Source organism: Plasmodium malariae (genome assembly GCF_900090045.1).
Source record: "Plasmodium malariae genome assembly, chromosome: 10".
NCBI classification, from domain to species: domain Eukaryota; phylum Apicomplexa; class Aconoidasida; order Haemosporida; family Plasmodiidae; genus Plasmodium; species Plasmodium malariae.
In genome coordinates, this window is record NC_041784.1 from 323,723 (window position 1) to 343,381 (window position 19,659).

Below are 19,659 nucleotides of genomic sequence, written 5' to 3' on the forward strand. Positions count from 1 at the left end.
CAATATTAAATTCCAAAAAAAATATGCAAAGTGCTAATAATATATCAAATATTGAGGAGCTACTTTTTTTTTTTGATACTCTCATAAATGACGGATATGTGGTAATTATGAAAAGAGAAAAAGCGCAAATTTAATTTTGTATAAAAATATAGAACACTAATTTGAGCGTAATAATGCGTTTTCAAGCAAATGTACACACCCACATATATACATACGTGTATACATGCATATATATATATATATATATATATATATATATATAATCGCATATATATCCACATAACATACTATACATACAAACGTGAAAGAATAACACTACGTTTCTAATGAAATATCAAAAAAAAAATAATAAAATAAAGGGATAATTATTTACAATAACGAACATTAAGTAAGAAAAATTTAATGGCGAAAACTCAGTACATACACAAAGTGTAGGTATGCATATGTACTTGTGGACATCCACGCATAGGCATATATAAAAGCATACACACTTAAACATATATATATGTTTCTACACACACACTGTTTGATCACCGTGAAGAGATTATAAAGTTATTTGTCATGACAACAGAAAATTATGAACTTGTTTGGTATGCAAGAATTTCTTAGCAGATGGATGTTCCATTTTTTTTTTTTTTTTTTCTTTCTTTGTAGGTTACTATTTTTTTTATCAAACACGTATTAAAATTATCCTCTAAGTTGTCTCAAAAGTATGTCTAAGTATTTTTTTTTATGTGTGTGAAAAGGACCTTTTCTAATTTTTCGTATTAATTTGTAATCTACTTTGTGCTTTGTGGCTGTTTTGTTCTACAAGTGATCCATCTACTCGTATGTCCATTCCATGAACTGTTTTCACCTCATTTTAATCCTAGCTGAACTCCATTTTTATTCTATTTTAACCAAAGTTCAATACCATTTTAATTCCATCTTAATGGCATTTTTTTTTTTTTTTTTTTTGCTTTCTAGACTCATACAGTACTATTTTGAAAAAAGAAGAAATGAATTGCATGCCACTTATATGGTTGAAGGGTACCAAGAGGATAGGACAGAATACATTTGTGCAATTAAAAACGAACGGGATATTTTAAGTAACCTATCGATTTAATCGTAGTTTCAATTTTAATTTCTTCTCTTTTTTTTCCTTTTTTTTTCCTTTTTTTTTCCTTTTTTTTTTTTTTTTTTTCGATAAATGCTTGACTTGTTCATAATTTTGTGCACATTACAGAAGTACATAAACAAGGCAATTTTAACGTAAAAATATACAGTGTACAATCAAACAAAAATAAATCCGATTTATCCGTGCTATGGAAACAAGTAAATATCAAAAATGAATCGACGTCATGTCTTCAAATAGCAATGTGGCTTAAACGAATTTTTAACTTTTTTTTTTTTTTTCCTTCTTTCCTTTTTTTATGTTAGGAATTAAATGAGATAAGCAAATTACTGGAAAAGAAGGACTTTAAAAGTCAAAAGGAAATTCCTCGGTAATTAAGTGCAATCATGAATGCTATCGTGTATGCATATATATACATATACATACGCACACATACATGCGTAGAATCATGTGCAGCGTTCGTTGGATACGCTCGCATTATACCAGAAATTGTAAATTCACGTACGTTTACATTTATAGATCCTTTAGTACCGAACTGGACAAAGAAAAAGTATACAATAACGAATTACAATCAAATGCAATAAACAGTACATCACAGATTAAAAAGGAAGTAAGGAATGATGCCCAGAATGATGATAAACAAATTGCACAAGGAAATATAAGTGAAATTGAAGGTATTACAAAGGTCAATGTTTTAAATGAGAAAATATATAAGAAAGAAATAAATTGCATTAAGTATAAAAGATCTGATAAAAATAATAATGATATTGATATTATTAGAGCTCATAATAATGAAATATGTTGTTATTATGACAATAAAAAGGAGGGGGAGATTCAAGATAGTAATGAACAGGATGTGGAAAAGGATAAACATAACACATTAAATACACATGATGATGAAAATAATGAATGGAAATCTTTCAGCCCACACAAGAGACAAGGCAATAATACAAAGGATGACGACATGAACAATTTAAAAGAAAAAATATCTACATCGAAAAAAACAAAAACAAATAATGATATTTATCCTTTTAAGGTAAAGAGAGAAAATGTAGTATCAGGCTCAGTATATAATAAGGAAAAACAAGCAATATATGAAGAGAATGTGAACAGCTCAAATGTGCCTAAGATTAATCATAGTGAAAGGAATACCCCCCTCAAAAACTCGCTTGATAAAAAAGGTATACGGCACAGCATCATTTGTTATGTGTATGTGTACTTGCGTATGTGTGTGTGTGTGTAGATATGCAAATTCTATGACCAACTTAAGATACATTATACACATATAATTTCCACTTACCCCTAACAGAAACAGGAAAAAGAAAAAAAGCACCAAGTGAACAAGCAGATGAAGAAAAAGTGAAAGAGACGCTGGTGGAGAGTAAGAATCATTAGTCATAATATTAATAAAATAATATTGAACGAATAAGAAATGATAAAATAAATATAAGTATAGCTAACTATGTGGTAGAGCTAAATACGCCTACCCGGGCAATGCATGCTGCAGTTAGTGTACATTACGTTTTCATGTTTATAAAAGTATGTATATGGGTATGTATACATATATATACACACGGTAATGTTATATTTTGCACATTTTTTGCAGCTTCAGAAAATAGTAAAAAAGCAATGCTGTTTGAATCGGGTAAGGGTTTTTCGAAAATAAAAAAAAAAATCAGAAATTAGAGATGTCAATGAGTTGGCTGTGCATATATGCATATAAATATATACGTACACACGTATGTGTATATATATGTATATATATATTTTTTTTTTTTTCAAAAGATTCAAATGAAAACAATGATGAACGCAAAACAGTGAAAGAGGATGAGGTAGCCATGAATGTGCTAAAAAGAGTTAAACTGGTAAGGATTAGTATAACTGGCAATTACATGAATATGTATATGTAGTATGTATATGCATGCATCCATGTGTTAATGCTTGAGGAAGGCACGTTTTATACAAAATAGCAGGGAAATTATTACATACACTATATTTGCCCCCTTTTTTTCTAATAGGGCAAAGGAACTGAACTGTTTTACGAAAACGGATACTTGGTTACCCTTGACAAAGAAATACCTACTAATGAAATATATTCAAAACCAGATATAGATAAGTGTAAAGAGAATGTTAAGGAAAGTTCACCTTATCGAAATAAAAGTCCAAGAGCCCTCCAACAAACATTATTAACGTAAGCAGAAAATACTTAGAAGTGTAGATGCGTAGTTATGTACGTGTGTATATACGCTTAAGCGCATATGCATATATATGCACAAACATGCATAGGAACATAAATGCGTATAGTATATAATTACGTATATGCATACGTATTTAGTTATACAAATAACTGTGTATATATTTCCCTGCCTTTTAATCACCAGGAATTTTTTCAAAAGGAAAGTTTGAAGCGCATATTCTAAGGTACATGACTTTATTTTTTTTTTTTTCAATTTAACGATTTTTCATTTCCAACATCTGTAAACCTTTATTTTTTTTACCTAATTTTTTGCGCCAATTTTGTGTTATCTTTTTTAATGCTTTTCTTGCGTCAATCAAGTTTTTCGAGTTAAGAAAAAAATAATTTCGTTAAAACGAATAAATTTAAAAAAAATGAATAAATAAACTTATATATGTTTGCTTAATTATTTATATAAGGTATATATGCTATATATGCATGTGTTATTGGTATATGTTCCATTATTTGGTGCATATAACATTTAAAAATGTATTATTTTATAACGTGGATTTTTTTTTTTTTTTTTTTTTTTTTACATTTATACGTTAAAAGGATTAAATAAAAGTTAACCACAGTTCAACATTGTTCAACAATTTTTAAGTAAAACACTGATCAACAATTTTTAAGTAAAACACTGATCTACAATTTTTAAGTAAAACACTGATCAACAATTTTTAATAAAACACTGATCAACAATTTTTACGAAAAACATTCTTTACCAATATGTGAAGCGAATTTTTCGAAACTTAGTTTTTTCCATTGGGCTTGGATTTACCCATCATATTTCCCAAATCGGAATTTTTTAAATTTTCAAATATGTTCTTATATTTTGGGTCATTGGCATATTTGGACAATAACTCCGGGTTACTCATCATATTTTGCATCATTTGGAAAAACTGAGGATTATTAAATAGTTCTTTCATTTCAGGAGAATTTAAGTCGGGCATTCCGCCTGGAAATCCACTCGGCATTCCTCCGGGCATTCCTCCGGGCATTCCTCCGGGCATTCCACCTGGAAATCCACCTGGCATACCACCTGGCATACCACCTGGCATTCCACCTGGCATTCCGCCTGGCATTCCGCCTGGCATTCCGCCGGGCATTCCACCTGGAAATCCACCGGGCATACCTCCTCCAAAATCACCAGAAAAATCCGGTTGACTGTAGGAAGAATCCGAGGAATCTGAGTCATAATTTTCCCTTTTACTATTTTCTTTTTTATATGCCTTTTCTGCAGCTTTTTTCTTAGCAGCTAGCCTTTTTTTTAATTCTTTTTCTCTTTTTTTCCTTTTTTTATCTTCTTCTTTGTTTATTTTGTATCTTCTCTTTTCATAAATTTTTTTATATTTCTCTTCAATTAATTTTTGCATTTCCCATAAATCTTCATCATAATCAATTTTTTGTCCTTGTTCGATATCTGCATGAGCACATTCCCATTTGCCTAAATGTCTATATGCTTTAGCTCTAATTTTATATGCATTAGCGCTATCAATATTTAAATTTAAAGCTTCCGTACAATCTCTAATACAAGCTTTTGGTCTTTTTAAACTTAACAAAATGGATGCACGTTTAGTATATATCATAGCTGATGGATTTCCGAAAGAAATTATTTTATTATATTTTTCTAATGCCTCCTCTAATTTATCTTCTTGAACTAAATTTACTGCTTCTGATTTTAATTTACTAATCTCTTCTATCGTTTCTTCTGATAATTCTCCTTCTATAATAGGAGCTAATGGGGGGCATTCAGTCGTTTCCTCTTTCATTATATCTTCACCTCCTTCTTCCTCTTCCTCTTCTACTTCTTCTTCCTCTTCTTCATCTAAGTCCTCCTTATCAGCTGCATCCGATTTTTCTTCTGTACTATCTTCACTTGGAATATTTTCATAATACTCTTTATCCTTTCTTACTTTTCCACCGAAGCTTTCAATGAATTCCTTAAAAAAAGAAAATTCTGGTTTTAACAAAATGCTTGGGTCTTCCTCACATATAGAAACGAATTTCTTCAACTCCTCAACTATAAAATGATAAAAAAAAAAAAAAAAAAAAAATTGGTGGTAATGCGTAAATAATTATGTTCAAATACAAAAACCTAAAATCTGCTACCTTTTCATGTATATGCAAAATTGGTGGAGAACCCTCAACAGGGTCTCCATACAAAAGCACGATACTATTATACATGATGGTAAGGAATAAAAAAGTATATATGTGTATATGTACATTCATATGTATACATATACATATTACAGCAGCTTCACCCAGCCTTGCATTCCACACCGTTCTTATTAAGCAAATGAAAAATATTTTTAATGAGCCACAAAATATTTTATACAACATTGGATATTTTTACATATCATACGTGTAAGTATATATGCATAAAATATGCATACATACGGTAAACATTTATGTACACATAGAATAATTACAAGATCGCGAAATTCTTTAAAAATGAAACAAAATAAAAACAAAACAGAGCTAAAATATATGTAACTATTCATACGCGTTCATTTTTATATTAAATATTTTTGCGCATGTATACACTTACTCTTTTTGTCATCCATCATTTTTCCTTCCATAAGTATATTATATAGATATATTACAATACAATTTTGTAAGCAGTATATATAATATATGAATATACAAGGTATAATGCCGATGTTATATTTGAATAACACTTTTTTCTAAAATTATACAAGTTAAATCTCTTTTAACCGTTTTGTAAGGATAATATATTATATTATATAAACTCACTCGTTGAGTAAAATAATGTTCACGTGGAAATAGGTACTTTCCAAGTTTAAAAATTTTTAACTACAAATATAAAAATAAATAAAAATAAAAATATATTATATGTATACATAAAATAAATATTTGTGACAATAAAAAAGTAGGAAATTCCACAAGTATTTTATTTTATTTTACTTTATTTTACTTTATTTTACTTTATTTACTTTGTTATATTCTTTTACTGTACTTTATTTTTTTTTTCTCTCTGTTTAACGCTGTTTATGAAAATGTAATGCATACATACATGAGCATTTTGTATGTATAAAAATTTCATATATACATATATACTTATATATATATATTTATATAACCCTGATACACGTGTATAAATTTTTACTCGATAAATTGTAATATGCTATATTTTACTTATGTAGAATATATTTCTTTTTTTTAACATGATTTCTTGTATGAAGGTTTTATATAACCTGTCGAAATTTTTTTTTTTCTTCCCCCCCCACAACTGTGTTTTAGTGTATATAAAATAGATATAAGGAAAAAAAAAAAAAAAAATATATTTATTTATTTTAACTAGTTTTTAATACGTACATATTTATATTTGTATTTAAAAATTTGGAGACCAGTTGCATGAACATTAACATACTAATTAACAAACTAATTAACAAACTAATTAATTAACAAGTGAACAAATATATTGAGTATCCAATAAATTAGTCAATCAATTAACAAATCAGTAAATTAATTAATTAAATTTCGGGAGTATTTTAATTAAGCCTAATTTTTAGGTTACTGCGTTAAAGAATTTGCCAAATGATTTCGAGCATTGTATTATATACAAAATATCAGTATTATTCAACATAACAAACTTATCTTTTTTTTTACAAAATATGGATAGAAGAAATGGAAGGAAATAATACTATATTTTCTTTTGTTTTAAAGGCACAAATAAATTTAAAAAAGGTTCCATTTGCTTCATTAAAAAAATTTATTATTTGCTTGGACACATATTAATACATACATTCGTACATACATTAATACATACATTAATACATACATTAATACATACATTAATACGTACATTCGTACATACATTAATACGTACATTCGTACATACATTAATACATACATTCGTATATACATTAATACATACATTAATACGTACATTCGTATATACATTAATACATACATTAATACATACATTAATACGTACATTCGTACATACATTAATACATACATTAATACATACATTCGTATATACATTAATACATACATTCGTATATACATTAATACATACATTCGTATATACATTAATATATTTATTAATATACATATTGGAACTATGTATAATAAAGAGGTATATTATTTTGTGGTTTTTATCACATGGCGAAGATTTCACTTCATTTTTTATAAATACTTGTATATATATGAATACATACATATACATATGTTATATTTTACGCCCAACTTGTACGCCTTACACCTTCCTATTAAATAAAAAAAGGACGTGAGCATTTGTATTTAATCATATATCGTTATTTTAAAAATTTTTTTAAATGAAATCGTAGGAAAATATACTCGTAAAACTCGTTTCTCCCAATTTTACACATTTTATTTGATAACTATATATTTTGGGGAGCTATTTTTAAATAAATAGCGAACTACTCGAAAGCAAATTTTTATTAACGAATGCTCACCTTTACCTTTTTTAAAATTAAAATTTTTTATTTTTAAGTTAATTACTGTATTTTCCTTTTTTTTTTTTTTTGCTTTGTTTTATTGTTGTATTATTTTATCGTCTTCATATATGTGTAGCACATATTGATGGTACAACTAAATAATGTGTGTATATATATATATATAATTATATGTATATATATAATTATGTGTATATATATATATATATATATATTCAAGCAAATGAGTAATTTGTAACACGATTTTTTTCCCGTTTTTCGCGCAAATGTTTATAACGGTGGAACATATCACTGCTTAAATGGCAATTGAAGGTGCACATTATTTATGTGTTACTGATTATATATGGCTCATTTTATTTTTCATTTAACATGTTTTATTTTACTTATATTACTTCTATATATTATTGGAGTGTAATGCATTAAATGTAAAAAATAGTTGTTTATAATTTTTCCATTCCTCCTTCATTCACCCAGTTAATTGTAAAAATAGCTCTTCCTTAATGTGTATATTCATTCAGCTTTATTACGAACTGCGTTTATTTACATCAATACAAATACATTTTTAACAATCAATCAGACGCAATTAATGTGTTATTTAATTAACAATTAAACAAAATGGATAAAAACAATATTCGAGTGGGACATTAGAAGATTTAACTCCTCGTACATATATATATATATATATATATCCACGCGTAGGCACGTGTGGATGCACATATATATCCTCACTGTATATATTTATATATGTATGCTGAATAAGTTCCTATTATGTATGTAAAAGGTTTCAAAAAAAGTATTATAAAATCATTGAAAAAATGTAGCAATCAAATCATTGAAAAAATGTAGCAATCAAATTACTGAAAAAATATAGCAATCATATCATTGTAAAAATGTAGCAATCATATCATTGTAAAAATGTAGCAATCAAATTACTGAAAAATTGTAAAAAATTATTGAAAAACACCCATATATTTAATGAAAATGCAAAGCTGTTATAAATATACTAAAAATTTGTCAAAATTATTGAAAAATTGTACTGATCTGGGTCAAGTATTTTTACTTATACTTTTAATTTTTTTTTTTTCATTTTTCTTTTCTTTTTTTTATTCTTGGTTTTCCAGATCATTATATATAAAATTATTTCTGTATTCATATTTTGAAATGTACAAATTAAAAGAACACATAAATGAAGTAAAAAGAATGGTAAAAATCAAATAATAATAAAATTTTATGTAAATATTTTCTTTTGAGAGTATAATTAAGATTTCGTCTAAAACACCCCATATTCCTACTGCACATAAAAATGAACAACAGTCAACCAAAAATCGAAGAATCACTTTCACATTAAATTCATTAATGTTAAAAAAACTACTTGTTGGATCTTCTTCATTCCCATTATATGATTTATCACTTGAATCTCTTACTGGATTTTGTAAATTATTTTCAAATACCCATTTTATGTTTTCATTTTCCCGCTTTTTGTTAAGTCCATCAAAATTATTGGAAATTATATCATCATCATTCTTTTGTTCTTCTTGCACATATATTTTTACTGATTTATTTTCCTCAGAAATATAATTCGAGTTTTTCTCAAAATATTTTTTCTTGTCATTTTCATTTGATACATAGAATTCATTCATTAATGTAAAAAATGTAAAATGAAACGATGGTGTTTGGTTTGGTTTTATTATTCCTGTAGATTTGCAAACAAATAAACAGTTATAACGTGCGTACAAACATACATATATAGGAAAAAACTATTAAGCGCTAATATATACTTATAAATCTGCGTTCAATTTTATCCCGACAAATATGTATTCTATTTAAATAAATTCTATCTATATCTATCTATCTATCTATATCTATCTATCTATATCTATCTATCTATATCTATCTATATATATCTATCTATATATATCTATCTATCTATCTATCTATCTATATATATATATATATATATATATATATATATATATATATATATATATATATATACACACACACATAAATAAATTACAATGCTACATTTATGGGCAAAAGGAATAAACTAAATGGAGCACAAATATCAGCTCAATGTATGCGCACATACATATATATATGCAAATACAAATGCATATATATATGCATATATGTGTATACATATATTTACAAAAAATATACACACAAAAAAACTAAAACAAAAACAAAATATATGTAATAAAAAAGGGACAAAAACAAGAGTGAAATATAAAAATTGTATATGATACGTCTAATATTCCTTGGTATTAACGGATATACAAAAACGCTAAAATGTTTTCTTAATATGTTTTGTATTATTACTACGGGTACTACTATTACTAGTACTACCACTGCTGGTACTACCACTGCTGGTACTACCACTGCTGGTACTACCACTGCTGGTACTACTATTACTGGTACTACCACAGCTGGTACTACTACTACTACTACTAACACTGCTGCTTCATTAACGATAAGCTTGTGGTTATACTCCTAATTTTATTCTTAATATCTGCAATAAAGAGTGGTCCTATATTTTTTATTTTTGAAATTTATTTCTCCTGGAGTATTATTCAAAATTAACTGAAAATAAAAATGGCTAGCTATTTTCTCTTCTTTTAATTTTTCGTGTTTTGATGTTCCATGTATGTATAAAAAAAAATTTAACTAAAAAAACTCCTAATAATTTAGTTACTGCTAGAACATTTTTTCTTTCTTTTTTTGCTGAAAAAAAATTTGTATTTTGTGAACATAATAAAAAATTGGTTTCCTTAAATAAAAAAAATTATTTTTTAATACAGTATGTATTCCTTGTGGCATCCCTATACTTTGGAATAATAACTTAGGTAATTAACGTACTTCTTGACTCTATATGTTTAATAGAATGATTCACAATGATTGTATTCTTAGCAGTTAAGATATAATATTTAATAAGAATATTCCTGTTATTATATGTACTTATTATATATATACATATATGTTAAAAAATCAGTTTTTAAAATTTGAAACATTAACAGTTCATTCTCAAATATTACTACAAAATTGCCTTAAGTTTAAAAAATTTATTCTATTAATTTATGCTTATTAGCAACAAAAAAACTATTAAGAAAAAAAAAAAAAAGAAAAAGAAACAAGTTCCTACTTAATATAATATTTAATTTCTAAATATATATACTACAAATCATTTATATTTAACTACAATAAAATTTGTATTATCGATAAATAAAAATAAAAATTTTTACCTATTTGTAAAATTTTAACTATAAATGTTTCTTTTCAAAGGATTTTGAAAATATATTATTTTTTGTTTAATTTGATCAATTAAATTTTATATTTTTAATTTTTATTTTTATTTTTAATTTTTAGTTTTTAAATTTTAAATGACAAAAAAAAAAAAAAAATAAAAGAGCTCCAAAAATTAATTATATTGTATTATATATACATATATACATATACTATTATATATATATATATATATATATGGCGAAAATTTAAAAATAATTAATGCTGAAAAATCTTTTTTATTGAGAAGAAAAAATATATTAATGGAGTTTTTTTTTATTTTTTACAGTAGTAAAAAATACCTTTTTTATTATTTACACTAAAATTTTATGCTTCAATTTTCGCCTTCGCTAAATTATTTAACAGATTTAAGAAAATGTAAAATAAAATTTTTTTAAAATATTCGGAAACATAAGAACTGAAATGATTTTTGAATTTTTCTTTTTATACCTTTTTTTTGGCTTCCATATATCTATGCTACTTTTTACGTTAATTAACAACTTTATATGTATGTTCTTTTATTGAATGTATAACCTCTTTTTTATTTTGATGATTTTTTTTTTTTTTTTTTTTTTATTCATAATATAAAAAGACCCTTTTGAAGAACTAGCACAAAGCCTAAATAAATTTTATATTTTTTAGTTATAATCATAGATTAGAAATAAAGAATGAAAGAGAAATTAAAAAGAATGAAAAAGTGAAATTAAAAAAAAAAAAAAAGTCATTTCCCATATAAAATGTTGTCCTATTCAAAAAAAAATTTCGTGTTTAAACTTCCTTTAATATTAAAAAGGAAACCCTTGAATTTTCACACGTACACCTTAACACCAAAAATAAATAAAATTAAAGTTACTGAAATGAAGTCGTTTAAACCAACCGTAGAAGATGGTATATGAAATTAAAAAAAAAAAGAAAAAGAAAAAAGAAAAAAGAAAAAAGAAAAACATTTATATGATATGTAATATATCAAATGATGTAATATATTAAGCATTAAACACCGTGGGTATTAACCATATTGAATAAAAATAATGAATACATTTTAAGCAAAACATGCCACCTTTTAATTTGTTAAGGATCATCATAAAAGTTATACAGTTGCAAAAGTAAACAAACATTCAACAGGAAAAATATTAATAACAGTAAATATTTCACACATGGACCAAATACTAAAGCTCACTTAACATTTTTATTTTTTTTTTTATTTTAATTTGGTTTTCTACAAAAATTAAAATTTTCAATAAACTTGAATTTGCTATAATATTATAACACAATTATGATAAAAATAAATGTTCATATTTTTATATTTAGAAAAAGGACAAATATACGAACATTTGAGCATTGTCTAGAACAATACAAAAAAAAAAAAAAAAAAAAAAAATTATAAAAATAAAAAATAATGAAAAACTTTTTACATTCCATTTGTTATTTTTAATATGCTAATTATTTCTGAATTAAATAAAAGCTCTGATGGAAAGCATAAAATAAAAATAATTTTAAACATTAAGAAGCACGCGCTTTGTTCGCATACACTTATATGTACTTGTAGATATACGCATATGTAGATATACGTGTATAAATATACATTCATGTACATATGCACACTGCTATAAACAAGTGGAGTTACACGTTTGTGCAAATTAAAATATATGATGGAGAACGTGAAATTTATAAAAAATTTTGCAACATTTTTGAATTTCCCGCAAAATACCGAAATACGCAAAAACAAATACACAAATTTATATGTTAATTCATTTATACGTTAATTCATTTATACGTTAATTCATTTATACGTTAATTCATTTATACGTTAATGCACTTATACGTTAATGCACTTATACGTTAATGCAGTTATACGTTATTGCAGTTATACGTTAATTCATTATTAAAAACAATGAAAAAAAAAATATATATATTACGTTACACCCATTACATGCTTGGATTGATATTATTTATAAAAATATTGCATTTTTATTTTTTAAAGGCAAATATGAAATAACAGCAGTTCAAAAGGTTCCTGCACATATTAATTGCCCCAGTTATGCTAAAACAGGAATTGTTGAAAACTCGAACATTATTTTCGAAATTAAAGATGAAGAAACTATAATAAAAATGAAAAAGGCTGCAAAATTAGCAGCACGATGTTTAAAGTTATGTTTGGAAAATTCAAAAATAGGTGTAACAACAGATGATATTGATAAAATAGCTTTCGACTTTTATATAGAGAATAATGCATATCCCGCTGGAATTAATTTTCATGGTTTTCCAAAGACTCTTTGCGCTTCACCAAATGAAGGTATCACCTTTTACATTATTGCGTTTTTCTTATCCGTTCATTGTTAACCATTTATTTTTAGAAATTTCATTTTATCTGTTCCGTTTTAACATTTTGTTTTTAATTGTTTAATTTTTTTTTTTTTTATTATTATCTCTTTTTTCTTTTTGCACTATTTGTTTACGCTCTTTTCGGCCAATTTCAGTATGCACTCTATATCTTCAAAAATTTAGCAAGTATACAGATCCGGCTAGACACACAAATATAATTAGCGAAAAACACATTTTGATACGTTCATATTGACACATTGTTTGAATTTTGTTTTTATTATTTATCATTTTGCACATTATACTTTTTCACCTTAATGGAAAAAAAAAAAAAAAAAAAAAAATTCAGCTATTTTATATTACGCATTTAATTTTACAGTTATACTTTATTCACCTTGCTTGTTCATAATTTTTTTTTTTTTTTTTTTTTTTTAAAACTGCAGTGGTGTGTCATGGAATACCAAATTTAAGAAAATTAAAAAACGGTGATATAATAACATACGATTGCACAGTTTATATTGATGGAGTATTTGGTGATTGTGCAGGCACAAAAGCAATAGGAGAAGTTTCGAAAAATCACAAGAAATTAATTGATATAAGTAAAGAATGTCTTTATAAAGCTATATCTGTTTGTAGAGACGGTCAGAAATTTTCAGAAATTGGAAGAATAATAACTGAGCATGCACAGAAAAATGGGTTTAATGTGATAAAAGATTTTTGTGGTCATTTTATAGGACGTAATATGCATATGTATCCTTTAATTGAACATCATTATCCTAACAGTTATAATAATAATGATCGTATGAAAAAAGGGCAGATATTTACAATCGAGCCGATATTATCGGAAGGTAGTACAAATATTCATACATGGAAAGACCAGTGGACTGTGTGCACTAATGACAATTCTTTTTGTTCGCAGTGGGAACATACTATTTTAATTTTGGAAAATTCTGCTGAAATATTAACGGAGGGTGAATAGCGGAAGGAGTCTTAATGGGCAGGCACACAAATACGCATATAAATGGACAAATATGCGCAAATATATTCGCATGTGATATTCGTTTGAATTGGTACATAGAATTAAGGAAATACGAAATTTCTAAATCTTTTCTTTTACATTCTGTACAAACAATTCGTTGTATTTTTTTTTTTTTTTTTTTTGTTTTATCTTTTTTAGACATATAAATTACAATTTTTTCATCAAAAAATTAAATTTTTTACAGTAGCTCTATTTTTTTTTTATTATACATATTAAGAAAAACGACATATACATATACACACGTAAGTATGTATGCATGTATGTATTTGTTTTTCTAATTTTTTATTATCACACTTTTTTCCAATGCACAAATTTTAGTGCATTTCCCAAAAGATAAATAAACACATTTATCATATGGACTCCTTTTATTAATCATTTTTTAATTCCTTATATTTTTTATTTTAAATATCAAAAATTTAAAGTCTTAGTATTTCACGAAAATTTAAGCATACCCGTTTTAAAATATAAACTTATATATGTACACATCTTCGAGGAAACAAATTCTTTTTCAGTTTAATAAGAAAAACAATTTTTTATTAAACTTGAAGTTTACTTCTCTTCCTATTTGACCTAAAACACTTGATTTTTTTTCTGTGTTGTTACGTTTACTTCTGCCATTTCTGCGTTCGTCATTTATGCCTTTTTATTTTTTTTTTTTTATTTGGTTTTCGCTTTTATTTATTTTTTCCTTTTTTCTTCTTTTCTTTAATCAGCTCTAACCTATTTCACCCAGATCATTTAAGTAAAAGGAATCTTTTACACAACATAATAAAAGGAGCCTACATAAACATTATACTTGTAAATGTAGTGGTATATAAATGTTCGTCCTTCTTTAGCTGGTTAAAAGCTTAGTAGTTATTAAAGGCCTGATATGCACATATAAAAAGTGCTATATTTGCGTTTTTCTTTTTTGCTTTTAGTAGTAAATTTTGACATAATAGTTTAAGCATTAATTCAAATAAAATTAGAAGATTAATTTATATGAACAAAATTTTACTCTCATTTCTGTGCTACTGTTTTAGTACTACTGTTTTAGTACTACTGTTTTAGTACTACTGTTTTAGTACTACTGTTTTAGTACTACTGCTTTATTACTACTGTTTTAGTACTACTGCTTTAGTACTACTGTTTTAGTACTACTGTTTTAGTACTACTGCTTTAGTACTACTGTTTTAGTTTTCTCTGCTTTGATGTGCTTTTCTATTTATTAGCTTTTCTTTTTCTTTTTTTTTTTTTATTACATTACTACCGTCCATGTTGATATCTCTTTTTGTGATGGTTTCTCATATATAGCAATGCTACCTATGAAATACTTAAAAAGAAATTTTTTTTTTTTTTTATTTAATTTTAATGGTATACTATCTACTCCTTTAAGTTTTACCCTTTTCCATATGACCTTTTGTATTGAATTCTGGTATAACTTTTTAAGTTTCATTGTTCTCTATCGTAAGCTACTCTAATGTTCTTGCATATGTTCGTAGTATATTAAATATTGTAATATGCAGTTATAACAAGTATATATATTTTTTAATTTTTCATTATGAACTAGCAAGTACATAAATATATATATACATACAAATATATATATACACATTAATATACTTTTGTGCTTACATTACTATGCTAAAACTCCATCATAATTTTTGTAGTAGATGAATTTTCCTTTTTCCTTTTTCCTTTTTCCTTTTTCCTTTTTCATTTTTCATTTTTCCTTTTTCCTTTTTCCTTTTTCCTTTTTCATTTTTCCTTTTTCCTTTTTCCTTTTTCCTTTTTCATTTTTCATTTTTTTTTTTATTATTTTTCGATTGATTTTTTGATTTTTTTTCTGATTTTTACTTTTTTTTTTTTTGTTATTTGTTAAACCCTACGCTTATTGAAAATTTTTAGCTTTTTAAATTAAAGAGAAAATTAACCAAAAATAACAAAAATAACGAAAAAGGCAAAAATAGCAAAAATTGTAAAAAAAGCAAAAATAGCAAAAATAGCAAAAATAGCAAAAAAAGCAAAAAAAGCAAAAATAGCAAAAATAGTAAAAAAAGCAAAAAAAGAAAGGATAACGAAAAAGGCAAAAATTACAAAATGACAATTATCAATGTAACAGTAAAATGGAAGAGCAACATTTATAATAATCTAGAGCTCAATGTAGCTGAACCAGTCATATTATTTAAGCAGCAGTTGTGGTAATGTGAAAAGGAAAAAAAGGAAAACTTTCTTCGAAACCGCTATTTATAATAAGATGTACTTATACAAACATGTGCATAAATGTACCTGCATGTGTGTACCCACATATGTATATATATATATATACATACTGTGAAACGCTGAAATTATTTTAGACGAAATTGATTTTTTCCTTTTACCCATAATTACATCGCTTTATATACATACATATACGCATGTGTAGACACATGAGAAGGCGAGTCTGTACAATATGGAGTATATTTTAATTTTAAAAAGAGAGAGGGAGGGATCATTTTTTTTTAAAGTTTATCCTTCTCCTCTAATAATTTTAATGCGAATTACGAGAAGCGCATGTGTGTGTGGGGGGTATATCCCTTGAAACGACCATTATTTGTAAAGACATATGTGAATGCATATACACACATGTACGCACACAAACACACATATACCCCCATATACACATATATACCCACATATACCAACATATATACCCACATATACCATATATACATATACCACATATATATACATATATATACCCACATATACCAACATATATACCCACATATACCAACATATATACCCACATATACCAACATATATACCACATATACCAACATATATACCCACATATACCACATATACCCATACCCATATATACCAACATATATACCAACACATATACCATATACCAACTATATACCCACATATACCAACATATATACCCACATATACCAACATATATACCCACATATACCAACATATATACCACATATACCAACATATATACCCACATATACCAACATATATACCCACATATACCAACATATATACCACATATACCAACATATATACCCACATATACCAACATATATCATATACCCATATATACCCACCACATATATACCAACATATATACCCACATATACCAACATATATACCCACATATACCAACATATATACCCACATATACCAACATATGTATGCCCCATTTCCACATTTTCTCTCCTCAGCAAACTAACGAATGTACCTCCAGAAAAACAAAAACTCATGTATAAGGGACTAATAAAGGATGATGCAGACTTGTCTAAGTTAAACATAAAAAATAACGACAAAATTATGCTAGTCGGTTCAGCAGAAAGTTTAGTAGAAAAACCTCATAATGTAGTGTTTATTGAAGATTTATCAAAAGAAGATAAGGAAAAATTACATGAAAAAGAAAATATAATTTTTGAAGATCAAGGTATAGTAAACTTAGGAAATACTTGTTATTTTAATGCCGTATTACAGTTCTTAACATCTTTTGATGATTTAGGAGAATTTCTTAAAAACTTTAAAAGAAAAGAAAAATTTTTATTAAAAACACCGAAAGATATGTTATTTGATTGTTATATTCATTTTTCTCAAACCTTTGGAAAATCATCAGAACCATATGTACCACTTGAATTGTTAAAATCATTTAGGGAAGTTTTTCCAAAATTTAAAAGCGTAAATTTAAGGACAAAACAATATGCTCAACAGGATGCTGAGGAATGTATGAATGCAATTCTTAATTCTCTAAATGAAGAAAGCGAATGTAAAATAATTGATGAATTGTTCTCCTTCAAAATTGTTAGTAAAATTAAATTAATAGAAAATGATGCCACTGAAAATGATGGTTCAAGTACGATTAGCGGTATTGAGAAGGAGAGTGCTGCAAAAACAATGCCAACTAGCGAAAATGTAACAGAACAAAACTCAAATACAGTCTTACAGGAAGAGTATGAAACAACCGAAGAGTTTCACAATAAATTAATATGTTACATGGGAACTCATGCTACCCCGGTAAATCATATGCATGAAGGAATACACTTATCCTTAAATGAAAAAATTCGAAAAAATAAAGCAGCAGATAGTAAAGAAGACGCATTATATGAAAAGAAATCAGAAATTAATTCCTTACCACCTTATCTTATTGTCCATTTTTTACGATTTGAATCAAAACGAATAGTAGAGTCAAATAATGGTGTTTCTGTAGTTACTGCCAAAATATGTAGAAAAGTAAGCTTTCCAGAAACTTTTGATATATATGATTTCTGTTCAGAAAATATAAAAAGTCAGTTGAAGATTGCTAGGAATATAATTATGAAAAGGAGGGAACCCAAAGGGGGCGATATTTCACCTCCCCTTGATATGGTTAACTTATCACAGGATAGGGACAAAAGTGATACGGCGAAAAATGAGGAGGTGAAAAATGAGGAGGTGAAAAATGAGCAGACAAGTAACAAAAAGGACAATGACCAAAAATGTGATAAAAAAGAGGGTATGAATATCCCTACGGGGGAATACGAATTAATTTCCGTCATTACACACAAGGGAAGAAATGAAGAGAGCGGTCATTACATTGCTTGGAAAAAAATGAGAAAATGTATAATCCAAGATTGCAGAACGGATGATATGGATCAAATAAATAAAAAAAATACATCCTCCAACGATGCAGTATGGTATAAAATGGATGATGATAAAGTAAGTACATGTAAATTCGTTTCCAATGATTTATGTGGTGGATGCAGTGATTTTAATATAGCCATTTTGTTATTATATAAAAGGAAAACCTTATCCTGCACACAGGAAGAAATAGATAAATATGATATGTGAGCGTACAGATGTGGGTGTATATAAGCAAGCGTGTGTATATATGTATGTATGTGCATATGTAAATATACATACATTTTTGTACATATATGCACATGCATACGGAGTTGTATTTTTTTTTTTTTCACTTACTAATTCATAGTATATTTTAGAAGGTATTTAAATACTTATATCATAAACCATTTTTTGTTCATATAACATTATTTCCAATTTTTTAAAAGTGCATTTTTAGCACGTACATGTTGTACATAATGCATATTCATATATATATATATATATATTTGTGTGTGCGCCCAGTAAACGTAGAACATACTGGGAATAAACTCGCTACATGCCCACACGTGTACATATCTTCATTGAACACTTTACTTAATTCTTAATTAGAAAAATGGCATGATGCATTTTAAACTTTTTTGTA

The 19,659-nt window shown here is 26.3% G+C and overlaps 5 protein-coding genes across 5 annotated transcripts; 3 read left to right on the plus strand and 2 right to left on the minus strand.

The window, feature by feature from the left end:
• Positions 1-23: 23 nt before the first annotated feature.
• PmUG01_10016900 (conserved Plasmodium protein, unknown function) lies at positions 24-3,309 on the plus strand (the record flags this gene model as incomplete). The annotated part of the gene is made up of 10 exons (XM_029005347.1): positions 24-101; positions 655-710; positions 967-1,088; positions 1,226-1,314; positions 1,420-1,484; positions 1,601-2,295; positions 2,424-2,495; positions 2,721-2,759; positions 2,900-2,979; positions 3,133-3,309. The coding sequence occupies 10 exons, from the start codon at positions 24-26 to the stop codon at positions 3,307-3,309; spliced, it is 1,473 nt and encodes a 490-aa protein (XP_028861945.1).
• Positions 3,310-4,096: 787 nt separating this feature from the next.
• Positions 4,097-5,531, minus strand: PmUG01_10017000 (Hsc70-interacting protein, putative; the record flags this gene model as incomplete). Its single annotated transcript, XM_029005348.1, has 2 exons — positions 4,097-5,367; positions 5,489-5,531. 2 exons carry the CDS (start codon positions 5,529-5,531, stop codon positions 4,097-4,099), a joined length of 1,314 nt encoding a protein of 437 aa, XP_028861946.1.
• A 3,361-nt stretch (positions 5,532-8,892) lies between these two features.
• PmUG01_10017100 (conserved Plasmodium protein, unknown function) lies at positions 8,893-9,429 on the minus strand (the record flags this gene model as incomplete). The annotated part of the gene is made up of 1 exon (XM_029005349.1): positions 8,893-9,429. The coding sequence occupies one exon, from the start codon at positions 9,427-9,429 to the stop codon at positions 8,893-8,895; it is 537 nt and encodes a 178-aa protein (XP_028861947.1).
• Positions 9,430-11,805: 2,376 nt separating this feature from the next.
• On the plus strand, positions 11,806-14,366 carry PmUG01_10017200 (methionine aminopeptidase 1a, putative; the record flags this gene model as incomplete). Its single annotated transcript, XM_029005350.1, has 3 exons — positions 11,806-11,956; positions 13,050-13,361; positions 13,831-14,366. The coding sequence occupies 3 exons, from the start codon at positions 11,806-11,808 to the stop codon at positions 14,364-14,366; spliced, it is 999 nt and encodes a 332-aa protein (XP_028861948.1).
• A 2,139-nt stretch (positions 14,367-16,505) lies between these two features.
• Positions 16,506-19,244, plus strand: PmUG01_10017300 (ubiquitin carboxyl-terminal hydrolase 14, putative; the record flags this gene model as incomplete). Its single annotated transcript, XM_029005351.1, has 2 exons — positions 16,506-16,606; positions 17,621-19,244. The coding sequence occupies 2 exons, from the start codon at positions 16,506-16,508 to the stop codon at positions 19,242-19,244; spliced, it is 1,725 nt and encodes a 574-aa protein (XP_028861949.1).
• Positions 19,245-19,659: the final 415 nt, after the last annotated feature.